The sequence below is a fragment of the Canis aureus genome, chromosome 11 (assembly GCF_053574225.1).
Source record: "Canis aureus isolate CA01 chromosome 11, VMU_Caureus_v.1.0, whole genome shotgun sequence".
NCBI classification, from domain to species: Eukaryota; Metazoa; Chordata; class Mammalia; order Carnivora; family Canidae; genus Canis; species Canis aureus.
Genome location: NC_135621.1, coordinates 49639053 through 49653255, shown reverse-complemented (window position 1 = coordinate 49653255; position 14203 = coordinate 49639053). Strand labels below are relative to the sequence as shown.

At 35.6% G+C, this 14203-nt stretch overlaps 1 protein-coding gene across 7 annotated transcripts in view; it reads right to left on the bottom strand.

Annotated features, from left to right (window-relative positions):
- CAMKMT (calmodulin-lysine N-methyltransferase) overlaps positions 1 to 14203 on the bottom strand; it is a 404255-nt gene that overhangs the window by 378509 nt on the left and 11543 nt on the right. For all 7 annotated transcript variants that reach the window (XR_013389434.1, XM_077915259.1, XM_077915258.1 and 4 more), the window contains one exon: positions 7324 to 7388. Coding sequence is in view for 6 of the 7 variants with exons in the window: in XM_077915259.1 (XP_077771385.1) it covers positions 7324 to 7388 (65 nt within the window). In the remaining variant the exon portion in view is untranslated. The remainder of the gene's footprint in view (positions 1 to 7323; positions 7389 to 14203) is intronic.

Genomic DNA, 14203 nt, shown 5'->3' with positions numbered 1-14203 from the left:
GAGCCCAATGCGGGACCCGATCCCGGGTCTCCAGAATCAGGCCCTGGGCTGAAGGCAGCACCAAACCGCTGAGCCACCCGGGCTGCCCCACCTCACTGTTTTAATTGCACTTCATTACTTCATTCCTAGTAAAATAATCATTTGATGTGTTTGTAGAGCATTGATTTTCTTTTGTGAAATAACTTGTCCTAATTTTTTGGCCATGTTTTGTCTTTCTCCTATAGAATTGTAGCTTTTTAAGAACATACATCTTGGGATCCCTGGGTGGCACAGCGGTTTGGCGCCTGCCTTTGGCCCAGGGCGTGATCCTGGAGATCCGGGATCGAATCCCACGTCGGGCTCCCGGTGCATGGAGCCTGCTTCTCCCTCTGCCTATGTCTCTGCCTCTCTCTCTCTCTCTGTGACTATCATAATTTAAATAAATTAATTTATTAATAAATTAATAATAAATTTATTTTTTTTAATTTTTATTTATTTATGAGAGAGAGAGAGAGAGAGAGGGGCAGAGACATAGGCAGAGGGAGAAGCAGGCTCCATGCACCGGGAGCCCGACGTGGGATTCGATCCCGGGCCTTCAGGATCGCGCCCTGGGCCAAAGGCAGGTGCCAAACCACTGCGCCACCCAGGGATCCCGAAATTAATAATAAATTAAAAAAAAAAAAGAACATACATCTTGAGACACGTGGGTGGCTCAGTGGTTGAGCATCTATTTTTGGCTCAGGGCATGATCCTGGGATCTGGGATCTGGGATCTGGGATCAGGTCCCACACTGGACTCCTTGAAATATGCATACCTATTCCAAATGCATATATTGTGCAAAATAAATTGTATAAAGTATTATCTCATTTGTCTCCCTCCCTCTGCCTGTGTCTCTGCCTCGATCTCTCTCATGAATAAATAAAATCTTTTTTTTTAAGATTTTATTTATTTATTCATGAGAGGTACAGAGACACAGAGAGAGAGAGAGAGAGAGAGAGGCAGAGACACACAGGCAGAGGGAGAAACAGACTCCATGCGGGGAGCCAGACGTGGGATTCAATCCTGGGTCTCCAGAATCACACCCTGGGCTGAAGGCGATGCCAAACCACTGAGCCACCAGGGCTGCCCTGAATAAATAAAATCTTTAAAAAAAGAAAAGAAAATACATCTTTCTCTGTATATATGTCACTAATAATAAGCAGTTTGCCATTTGTCTTCCAACTTATTTGATGCTTTTAAATTTTTTATTTAATCAGTATATTCACCTTTAAATTCATGGGATTTGGGTCACACTTAAAAGAACTTTCCTTAATTTTTTATTTTAATTTTTTAAAAAGATTTTATTTATTTATGAGAGGCACAGAGAGAGAGGCAGACACATAGGCAGAGGGAGAAGCAGGCTCCATGCAGAGAGCCCAATGTGGGACTTGATCCCTGGACCCCAGGATCATGTCCTGAACCAAAGGCAGATGCCCAACTGCTGAGCCACCCAGGCATCCTGACTTTATTTTATTATAAAATTATTCATCTAAAATATCTAGGAGGATTTTTATTAAATATTTAACACAACTTAAATTTATATTGGTACATAACAAAAAGGAGAGATTGTTTTGTTTTTTTCCAAATTTCTAATCAATGGTTCCAGATACCATTTGTTGAAGAATCCACTCTTTCCTCTCCTACTGAAATTTCATCTTCATCATATGATAAATCACATATATTTATGTCTTTCTGAACCCTATATTCTAAAATATTGCTTTATATGTACATTTCTGCACTGACACTGTTTTAATTATGTAGCTTTGCACCATGTTTTCACACAACAAAATAATGTAAAAATATTAAAACACGAGAGCACTCACCAAAAATGTTTCCTATCTTTTGTTACTTTCCAATATCAAATATATTGAAAAGGTTCAAGAACGAGATAGATGATATTAATACTAATATACACATAACTTACGCAGTGCTCTCATGTTATCTAACATTATGTTTACCACACTAGAAGTTATTGTTTCTTATTCAATCATAAGGAGTTAAGATTTATTCAATGACTCACCTAAATAGCTAGTAAATGGCAGAACTAAAACCTGAACCTCATATTCCATGATCTTTACATGAACCCACTAAGTTAAAAATAGAGCAATAACCTATAGAAGCCCAAATTTCTCATTTTTTAATCAAAGTACCTTACCAAGTATATATTCCATATATCCACATGGATATCTACATACACATGGATATGTATATACATATTATACACCTATACACATACATAAACACATATGCATAGATATGATTCTATTTGAATGATGAAAAAAACCCTAAAATCTAAGCTGATGTTCCTGAAGCTTTGATAATTCTACCAATATTACAGGTCTAACTATGTAACTCAGTAACAATGAAACAAAAACTAAAAATTTGGACTATATTTTTTGAGAAATGGTTGCCTCCTCTTGGTTTCCCAAATGTAGGTAAAAATACAAAATATTTTCATTTTCTAATAAGAATATTTCCTTAGGGGGCACACCTGGGTGGCTCAGATGGTTAAGCATCTGCCTTCGCCTCAGGTCATGATCCCAGGGTCCTGGGATAGAGTCCCACACGAAGCTCCCTACTCAGCAGGGAGTCTGCTTCTCCCTTTCCCTCTGCCCCTCCCTCTGTTCATGTTCTCTCTCTCGGTACCTCTCTGTCTCAAATGAATAAATAAAATCTTAAAAAAAAAAAAAAGTATTTCCTTAGGTAGTAACTATTACTAAACCGAAAGAGATCCATTTTGGATACATCATAAAACAAGTCCTACTATCAGACACTAGGAAGGATCTAGAAGCAGGAGACTGTAGCTGTGTGCCTTAAAAGTCCAGTTCAGGATTCATGGAGGGGAAAAGAATTAACACTGTCATATGTAAGAATATATAAAAGGCAGAGAGTCCACAAATTTCTCCAAGAGACTATGAGAATAACAACCACCATGTCATGTAGCTCAGCCAGGAGAAAAAAAATTTTTTTTTCAAAGAATGCAGAAGGAGTCTTTCTAATACATTCCTCAAATGTAAGCTGCAGTGTTAGCCAGGGATCCTGATTCATACTAGGTTACTGCAGTGAGATAGTATTGTTGACTTCCTATCCTTTAAAGGCTTATACATATATATTGCATATATTGTGCAAAATATTATATAAAGTATTATCTCATCTGCTCAAGCTGTCAAATGAAGGATGATGTGCGAAAAAAGTCCAAATGAAGCTATTATAACCCCAAGTACTGATGAGGTTTTGCAAATACCAAATAGTTACATTATGTACTATGACAACCATATTTGAATCAACTAAGCTTTGGAGAAAATCACATTTTTAAAAAATTCATTTCAGTAAAGGAGATGGCTTTAGAGAAAGAGAAAGCAGATTTGAAAGAGACACAGCATAGTGAGGCTTCTTTGATTAGAGGTTAGGAACTTGCTAGAAAGGAGACTCTGTCCACAGGGAAAACAGAAGCAAGTGATCTGCTCCAGCGCTTGCAGAGTACTCTTATTACCCAACATATTAAAGTGACATGTTACATGAAAAAAGTGGCCAGCACTTCGTTTGAGGTAAAGGATGCCATCCTACACTTTTCCCTAGGTAGTGTGATGGCTTCTCTTTCAGGCATGATGAACCAATAGCAGACATAACCTCTCCATAGAGCAGCTTTGATATTTGAAAAGGAAATAGATTCTCAAGTAGTAGAACCCAAAGAATGAAATATGCATACCTATTCCTAAATAGAGGTAAGCAAAAACGGGAGTGTGGCTTTCCAAATGTGTTTTCCACAATAGCAAATATACAGAGCAGTGAATCATGATGCCAAAATGATTGCATAAGATTCATTTTTAATTTCTTCCTACAACATTTGAAGGAATTCAAACTCTGAAAACAAAACTCAAAAATCTAAAACACTTTACAGGTCATAACATTAAAAAAAAAAAACAAAAAAATAAAAATGTTTTTTTTTTTTTTTTTTTAAGATTTTATTTATTTATTGATGAGAGACAGAGAGAGAGGCAGAGACACAGGCAGAGGGGGAAGCAGGCTCCATGCAGGTAGCCCAACATGGGACTCGATCCCAGGCCTCCAGGATCGCACCCTGGGCTGAGGGCGGCGCTAAACCACTGAGCTACCAGGGCTGCTCCCAAAAAATGCTTCTAAATAATAACAGTAAATATACAAAATATTTTATTTTCTAATATACCAAGAAATAAGAAACTATTTAAAGGTTTCATTTACTACCTCAAATTAAAGATTTTCTATATCTTTTTGGTTACAGAACAAATTCAGGAACTAAGACTGATCCTCTCATCTTTGAAAATTTACAATAAATAAAATCATTACTTTGTTTTAAAAATTAAATTGAGATTAATGGTTCTATTAAACTGCGAATATATTTTATATATATGCACATACATATGTGTTTTGTACATGTATACATATCAGGCTTTTGTAACTATACAATATTTTAGTTATTTCTTCTATTTTCATGAAGTTATATTAACCTGGAAACTATTCTTGAAACAAATGAATAATTCTATCGGTTTTCTCAGAGTATCAAACTTTTTCCTCATTTAAATATCTTTCAGTGTGTCATTAGTGCACTACCACTGTGGTGATTTAGGAATAGATATTCTTATAAAGAATTCTTGCTCTCTCTCAAGACTAACAAGACCAAAGTATTCTTTTATTTAAAGCTAGAAGTACAAAAATTAAACTGATACTTGAACAATTAACTCAAAAACAACTCAGGAAAATCCATGTTTTGAACTGCTGAATATATTAAACATACAAGAAAGTAATCAAATGGAAACTTTTAAGCACACATCTTCATATGTTTTTTTTTTTTTGTTTCTTCATATGTTTACATGATGAAAAGTTATGGTTATTATTCAATATTTATTCCAATTATATTGGACTGTAAGACAGAATTATGATTGTGGCGCCCTCTGCTGGGTTTCTAGTCACAAACTCAACCTAATATTAGCATAAAATCAAACATTTGAGGCAGCAGGCAATAAATCACTTTTGCGGTCACTGATCACTTTAAGCCTTGGCAAAGATTATATAAAAGTTATAATCAATATTTACTCTATTGTAACATGATTCTACCAATTTATCAGTAATTAAAGTATTAGTATAGATTTTTCTCTTAAAATAAGAGGATAGTATAATAGTTACACCAAACATGTTTTAATAGGTCTCATTTTTGCCACCATATTCAGGTTTTTTTGTTTTGTTTTTTGCTTTTCAAGATTTTATTTATTCATGAGAGACACAAAGAGAGAGAGAGGGGCAGAGACACAGGCAGAGAGAGAAGCAGGCTCCATGCAGGAAACCTGATGTGGGACTCCCCAGGACCCCAGGATCATGCTCTGGGCTGAAGGCAGATGCTCAACCACTAAGCCACCCAGGCATCCCACCATATTCAGGTTTTTAACACAACATCTGTGACAAGACATTTTAATAAATTACTATTTTGGTAATTTGATCTATTTTTTTTCCTGCCTTATTAGTTCAATCAAAATAGCTTATTTTAAAACATGAGAACAACCCTTAATAATATTATCTTCATTATTAGAAAAAGAAGGAAAGACATTTTAAAGGTACTCATCACCAGTAATAATTAATAAATAGCTTCCATTTACTGAGTGTCAACTATGAGGAATACAGTATATGTTAATACATTTTCTATATATTCTATCCAGTTCTAAGACATAACATAAACTGATATAAACTGACATAATATAAATTGCTCAAGATGAATTTCAGAGCCAAGAATCAAATGTAGATAAGTCTCATTCCAAAGACTCAAACCTTTTCACCAAACAATACATCAGTGAAAAAATACCCTTTCCATGCAATTCCTCCGTTTGTCAATGCAACCACTAGGGGTAGATGAAGGTGGTGTGGAACAAGTTGATGAGAAAAAATGTCAGGGAAGGATAAGATAGTTATTCATGTATAAAATAGTAGCACAGACCTTTAGGAAAGTATTTTTATTTTACATAATGCTGCCAGCTAGTGGCCCTATTTCATACTGAGCCACTGGGAACAACGCTTGATTTTTACATTACCAAATCAGAAATTCCACATTTACATTCTAGGATCATGTTCCTAAAACATATATGCATAAGCCTGACTTAATGTTATTTTACCTTACCCCAGAACTAAAGGATAATGTTTCCTCAACCACCACTAGCACCCTTTGCCCTAATCCCCAATAAAAATGAGATAAGCCTAGGTGGGAAAGAATTCAGCAAATGCCAACATGTAGAAACTAAAAGGTACACTTGTCACTATCTATGAAAAAGAAACTCACATTATTTAAATATTTTTGGATGATTTTGGGACACTTATAGATTTCTGTGACAAAATATATAAATTTTTATATATTATCAAAAGCTTGCTATATGTGGGCATAAAAACAAAATTGTTGCCTGAGTATTGCTGAACATCACTTTATGCAGATCTAAAATCAGAGGGCATCTGATAAAGTAGTACTGTTAGCAAAGTGTTATTTATTTTAGTTCAGAGAACAGTTGCAGCTATGAAATTTTCTTTGAGAAAAAAAGCATTTGAGTACAATTTTTACATTTAAAAATGTCATATTAAAAATTAAAGTAAAAAGGCCATATTACATTGATAATTCACTATCTTAAAAGAAATATCTTATGCAATACACATGAAGAAATACACAGCTCTGATCGTCATATATTGTTTAACACAGTGATATAAAGATATTCTTGGCTGATTTCTTTCATCATATGACATGATAATTATTAAAATGGTTCTCTGAATGGAGAAATCTATCATGACAATCAGAAGCTTAGATGAAAAGACAATGTGTTCTATAATATAATACCGCATAAAACAAAAACCTCTGGCACTGTATTAACAGCAAGGAAATCAAATGTTCTGGTTTTATTCCATTGTGAAAAAGAGAAGCAGAAGGAAGTGGAAAAGAAAGTACCCAAAACAGCAGACACAGCCCATCTATTAAACTAACTGAGAAGGCCAAAATGGAAATAAACAAAAGGGGTAGTGCTGGAGAGTCCTATGCTCCCTCTGACCTACATTCTGTCACACACACACATGCACACACACACTCATACACACAAATGCAAAATGTAAAAACAGCTTTATCCCACTTCGTAAGTGCATCTTATATGAAGCTTATCTTACAGCTAAAAACAGTAAGAGTTTATATTACACACATACATATGCACATTGTCATAATAAATATTAGTGAAAAAAGCACTAATCATAAATTCACTTTTAAAAACACCAAAAATATTTCCACAAAAGGAATATATGACTTACAAACATTTCCTGTATTGTCAAAGCTTGTAAGAACATCTTCAACATTCAAAGATCCATTATTATGCCTATAAAGGAATAAAGCATTTTCTTTAATGATTCTGAAATATTAACATTTACTAATTTTTTATTTTTATTTATTTTTTTAAAGATTTTTTTGAAATTTATTTATTCATGAGAAACACACAGAGAAAGACAGGCAGAGACACAGGCAGAGGGAAAAGCAGGTTCCATGCAGGGAGCCCAACGTGGGACTCAATCTCGGGTCTCCAGGATCACGTCCTGGGCTGAAGGCCGTGCTAAACCGGTGGGCCACCGGGGCTGCCCATTTATTAATTTTTTAAAAAGCTGAGACTGTATACTGTGATATACCCACCCAGTACTAGTAATATTTTCAAAATATTTTCTGCCCACTAGAGGGAGAAGGAAAAAGAAATAACAGAATACATTTCTCAGAATATTTAGTGATATTCTTGATAGTTAATCTGCATTTTAAAGTATTAGTAAATACTTTTTATTGTTATTGTTTTAGCTATCTAAAGGTAAGGTAGATTATTAAAGACAACAAAACAAAATCTTACCTTGAAGAATCTCAAAAGAAAAATAAATCATCAACCTCCAGAGCCACACTCAACAATAAATAGATTTCCTCTATATCAGCCCAATAAATTCAGAACTTCAGTCACAAAGAGCTAACACCTTCAGGTCTGCACAATCCACAATTAGAGGGTTCAAAATGTCAGGGGACAAATTGTTTTGTATCTTTTTCCCATTAACCTTAATTCCACTCCCTTTAATTCTAATCTCTATTCACTTGACAGCTCCTGATATATCGAATTTGATTACTGATATTTATTAATACTTATAAAAGATGCTATTCTTCATATTCAAATGGGCCAAATGTCAATAGGTCATAGGGTTTGCAATACTTTTCCAGTGGTGATTAAAAAAAAAAAAAAATTGAAAAAAAAAATTGTTGGGGCACCTTGGTGGCTCAGTCAGTTAAGTGTCAACTTTCAATGCCAGCTCGGGTCATGACATCAGGGTTGTGAGATTGAGCCCTGAGTCAGGCTCTGCGCTGAGTGTGGAGCCTACTTGAGATTCTCTCCCTCTGTTATGCTAAGCGAAATAAGTCAATTAGAGAAAAACAATCTTATGATTTCACTCATATGTGGAATTTAAGACACAAAAGGATCAAAGGGGAAGGGAGGGAAAAATAAAATAAGCCAAACCATAAGAGACTCTTCTTAACTATAGGAAGCAAACTGAGGGTTGCTGGATGGGAGTTAGGGAGAGGGATGAGGTAACTGGATGATGGGCATTAAGGAGGGCACATAATGTAATGGGCACTGGGTATTAACGAATCACTGAACTCTACCCATGAAACTAATAATACACTATATGATAATTTTTTTTAAGATTTTATTTATTTATTCATGAGAGACGCACACACACACAGAGAGAGAGAGAGGCAGAGACACAGGCAGAGGGAGAAGCAGGCTCCATGCAGGGAGCCCGACATGGGACTCAATCCCGGGTCTCCAGGATTAGGCCCTGGGCCGTAGGTGGTGCTAAACTGCTGAGCCAGCAAGGCTGCCCTATATATTAACTTTTAAAAAAGGTTCTCTCCCTCCCTCTAGGGTCCCCCAGGCCCCCACTACGCACTCTCTAACAACAACAAAAATTGTTAACACATCTGTAATCCCCTCTGTTCTCCCCGACAAGGGGAGAGTTCATTTACAGCTGTAAATCTTGAGGATGTTATAATAGTTTACAATAACTGTTAATAACTCACAATACAATTTACTTCAACACCACTTTGTCATTAAATTTATCATAAATGACATATATGGTTGTGAACTGAATTGTACCTCTCCCAAATTCATATGCTTGAGCCCTAACCCCTGGCACCTCAGAATATGAATGTATTTAGAGAAATGGTCTTATTTAAATAGGGGATTAAGACAAAATGAGGTCATCAGGGTAGGCTTAATCCAATATGACTGGTGTCCTTATAAGAAAAGGAGGTTGGGACAGTAGGGCATTTGCACAGAGAACAACTATGTGAAGAGAGCAGCCACTTGCAAGTCAAGGAGAGAGGCCTCAGAGGAAACCAAACCTGTAACACCTTGATCTCAGACTTCTAGACCTAAAACTAAAAAAAATAAATAAATAACCCTTTGCAGAAGAACTTTTTATTTCTATCATACAGACCCAGTTCCTTGATAGAGTCACTAAGTGAGATTGCAATAATTTATGTGCCATCATCATTGGCCAAATAAGCACTGGGCTCATCAGTACCATAATCTAAGAAACCAATGTTATCAATAAGTTACCAATAATACAAGATTCTATACAGAGATGAGGTTATCTACCTTAACATGGAAAACTACAGTACACATGTAAGAGAACAAGAGTGAAAAAAGGATAAAGTATTTAATATCTAAAATGCAAGATAAAGTGGGCCACCTGGGTGGCTCTGTCTGTTAAGCGTCTGCCTTCCACTCTGGTCATGATCCTAGGGTCCTGGGATTGAGGCCCGCATTGGGCTCCCTGCTCAGCGGGGAGCCTGCTTCTCCCTCTCTCTGCTTGTGCTTTCTCTCTCTCTCAAATAAATAATAAATAAATAAATAAATAAATCTTTAAAAAAATAAAATGCAAGATGAAGCTATTAAAATGATCAGCAATGTGGCACAGAACTCAAAAATCTTTTTTGTAAATATAAAAGAAATATATGGTTCCTTCAAGAATAAAAAAATACTCCTAATACTATCATGCAGAGACAAAAGCTACTGATATTTATAAATATTCAAATTAATGTCATGCTTATACCTTGATTAAATAACTTAGAGAACATTGTCCACATATTTGCAATTTGTGTTTTAAGATATTATAAACAGTTTCCCACATCACCAAGTATTTTGCAATATGAATTTAATGGCTGCTAAGCAGTTCAATGAATGACTGCACCGTAATTTACTGAATCAATGCTTTATGTTGGATTTTTAGTTTGTGTCCAGTTTTGTACTATGTACAGTGAACATCCTTGCAGAAACATCATTGAACCATTTCTCATTACTGCCTTAGGATAAATTCCTAAAAGTTTCTCAATTTAGGGTGAAATAAAAATTTGAAATTAAATATATATTTTGAAAAATGTTAAATATTTCTAAAAAACAGAAACTGGGATAATTGAAGTAAAATGCTTGCTTAAAAGTTAAAAAGCATCATTCAAAATAAAAAGTATGATTTCTCAGAGTTATCACTGAAGCAGAACTTGTCTATTCTTGAAAACATGATTTGTTAAAGCTAAAAAACAGAGTGTAGCCTATGACATTTCTAAATGGGATAGAAAGTAGGGAAAGTGTAAAACTAACTCTACACCTCTAAATAACTTAAAAAATATGAAAATAGTTTATAAAGTCTAGAAATCCTAAAAGAAGGCATCTCATGAAAGAATAATATCAGCAATCATTGACTTCAATAGCATAAGAATTAATGCTAATTATAGGAAAACTCTCATGCACACAATGTGGCAAAGATTCAGTCTGATTATTTCACATTTCCTTTCATTTGTCCCAAACTTAATGTTTTTTTGTTCACTGAGTAATCTACTTTATTAATGTGTCAAATCTATAAGATCTTGTCTATCCTTAATTTTTCAACAGTTTACATAGGTCCTACCTGGACAGTGTGGTTAGACAGAAAGGTACTTACAAGGAAGGGATCCTGAAACTTCAATCTGAGCATTATACTGCCAATTAATGTTATATAACAATTTTTTGCCAACATATCAAGGTATAAAAAGTTCACTTCATCTTTCCCTAAATCCCCAGTCTTTAACCTATTTCCCTAAGTCCTTAATAACAACAGCCATCATAAACGTTCTCACCACAAAAAGAAATGGTAACATGATAGTAGTATTAGCTAATGCTATGGTGATCATCATTTGGTAGCATAGAAGTATTTTTTTCACAAGCACTTTAAGCTATCCTAGAACTGAAGACTTTTGAGTTTTTCCCAAGAATGGCCTATGGAGTAAGGAGGACTAGGGAGCAAGACACTGAGGCAGAGCTTGAAGTTTGAAGTCTCGGGATGCCTGGGTGGCTCAGCAGTTGAACATCTGCCTTCAGCCCAGGGTGTGATCCTGGAGTCCTGGGATCAAGTCCCACATCAGGCTTCCTGCATGGAGCCTGCTTCTCCTTCTCCCTATGTCTCTGCTTCTCACTCCTTCTGTCTCTTATGAATAAATAAATAAAATCTTTTTTAAAATAAAAAGTTGGGGCAGCCCGGGGGGCGCAGCGGTTTAGCGCCGCCTGCAGCCCAGGGCGTGATCCTGGAGACCCTGGATCGGGTCCCACGTCAGGCTCCCTGCATGGGGCCTGCTTCTCCCTCTACCTCTGTCTCTGCCTCTCTCTCTCTCTCTCTATCATGAATAAATAAAATATTTTTTAAAAAATAAAAAAATAAAAAGTTTGAAGTCTAAGGATATCAAGAGGCTGAAACTAGAGGTTAAAAATAAGCCAGAGCTAACTACAGTACCAAAAGCACAAAAAAAAGAGAAGAAAAACTAGATAAGCTGAACATGATGAAAATGAAAAACTTTTGTCTATCAAAGAACACTATCATTAAAGTGAAAAAACAACCCACAGAATGGGAGAAAACACTTGCAAATAACTGGGTCTAGTATCCAGCATATATAAAGAGCTCTCATGATTCAACAACAAAAAGAAAACCCAGTTAAAAATGGGCAAAACACTTGAATAGACATTTCTCCAAAGATGATATACAAATGGCCAATAAGCGCATGAAAAAATGGAAATCATTAGTCATCAGAGGACTGCAAATCAAAACCACAGTGAGATATCACTTCATACTCACTAGAATGACTAAAACAAAAAATAATAATAAAGGAAAAATGACAAGTGCTGGCAAACATGGAGAAAAACTGGAACCCTCACATATTCTTGATAGGAATGTAAAATGGTGCAGCCATTGTACAAAACAATTTGACCATTCTTCAAAATGCTTCACAAAGATTTACCATGGGACCCAGCAATTTCACCCTTAGGTTCATTCCTAAGAGAATTAAAAACTTACACAGTCACACAAAAACTTGCATATGAATGTTCATATGAATGTTCATAGTAACATTACTCACAATAGTCAGGAAGTGGAAACAACCCAAAGGTCCACAATTGATAAACGATAAACAAAACGTGGTGTTATCCATACGATGGAATATTATTCAGCCATAAAAAGGAATGAGATAATGATACAACCCAGATGAATCAAAAACATTAAGTTGAAGAAGCCAGACATAAAAGTCCACATATTGCATGATTATATTTATATGGAATGTCCAGAATAGGTAAATTCATACAGAGTGTAAGTAGATTAGTGGTTGCCAGGGTTTGGTGGGGAGGAAGAGGATGGGGAATCACCATGAACGGGTATGGGGTTTCTTCCTGGGGTGAAAAAGATCTCTAGAATTAGGCAGTGGTGACGACTGCACAACATGAATATACAAAAACCATTGAATTTCAGTCTAAAAAAGAAGAAAAAAAGAAAGAGTGGGCCAGAGTGTAAAATGAGCCCTAAAAGGCTACAGAAGAAAAAAGAGAGGTTTATAGAAGGAAAAGATTTGAAAACGGTTCTAGATACAACACATTTTGGAACTCTTTCAAAAATAAATGGCTAAAGAGTGAGACAGAAGATATGTCAGAGAGAAGACAAATGCTGTATAATTTCACATATAAGTGAAAGCACATGAAAGGATGGACATCTTTAGTCATCGGGGGACTGCAAATCAAAAATGAAAAAACAAAACAAAACCAGATTCACAGATATAGGACACAAACTATTGTTTATGGGGGGGAGAGGACTTGGAGAGGTGTGAAACAAGTGAAGGGTACTAAGAGGTAAACACTTCCAGTTATTGGGGTGCCTGGGATGCCAGCCTTGCCAAACTTTAAATGGATACTTATTATCTATCACATACGTAATGATAATCTGCCATACATTGAATTTCACAAGCATACCATTCCCATCGCTAGTTCTTATTTCATGGGCTCTCACAGAGTACATACTAAATTCAGTGGATGAAGATTTTGTTTTCCTTTCCCTACAGAAGGAATATATGACCTCACTGCAGTGCATATGTTGTACTAGAAAGATGCACCACAGTCCAAGACAAGTCATTCCTGATGTCTTCTTGCCCATTCTAAGCTCCCAGGACAAGCTAAAAGTTAAAAACACTAGACTTCTAATTCAGCAATTACTATGGCAACAGTAGTTTTATTCAAAGAAAGGAGGAGAGTTCAGGCCTTTCAGCTTTGTCTACACCTATGACATATACACATTTATAAATGAATAACTCAGGCACTTCTATAGTTCCAAATATAATGTAAGTATTTGAAGCTTCCAGAATATGCAAATTCCTATGACGCTGAAATTGGGTTGAAATATGGAGAGCGGGAAACAATTTCTAGTATCAATATAGTAAACTCTGTTTACAACAAAAGATTATAACAAACTGTAGATTACAAAACAGCGAGATGGGGGGGGCAGATTTTAATATAAACATCTCCTGGATGTTCTCTATACAAACATCTACTTAATTGCAAGAACCTCTTCTATAAAGTTCTAAGAAATAAAAATAAAGTATCAAAAAGACAAAAAGACTTTCCCAAGGAATAAAGTAGGAGTCATACCCTGGATTTTAATTTCCTAACTTATAATGGTTCGCTTAGGAACAAACAGTCAACTATCTTTAGATACACAGAAAAGACAACACATCTTGGGGATTTTGTCTAACTTTTACCTTGTCCGGACTTTTACCGCTGATGAAAAGTCACCACGGGAAATTGTGTGTTCCCTCATT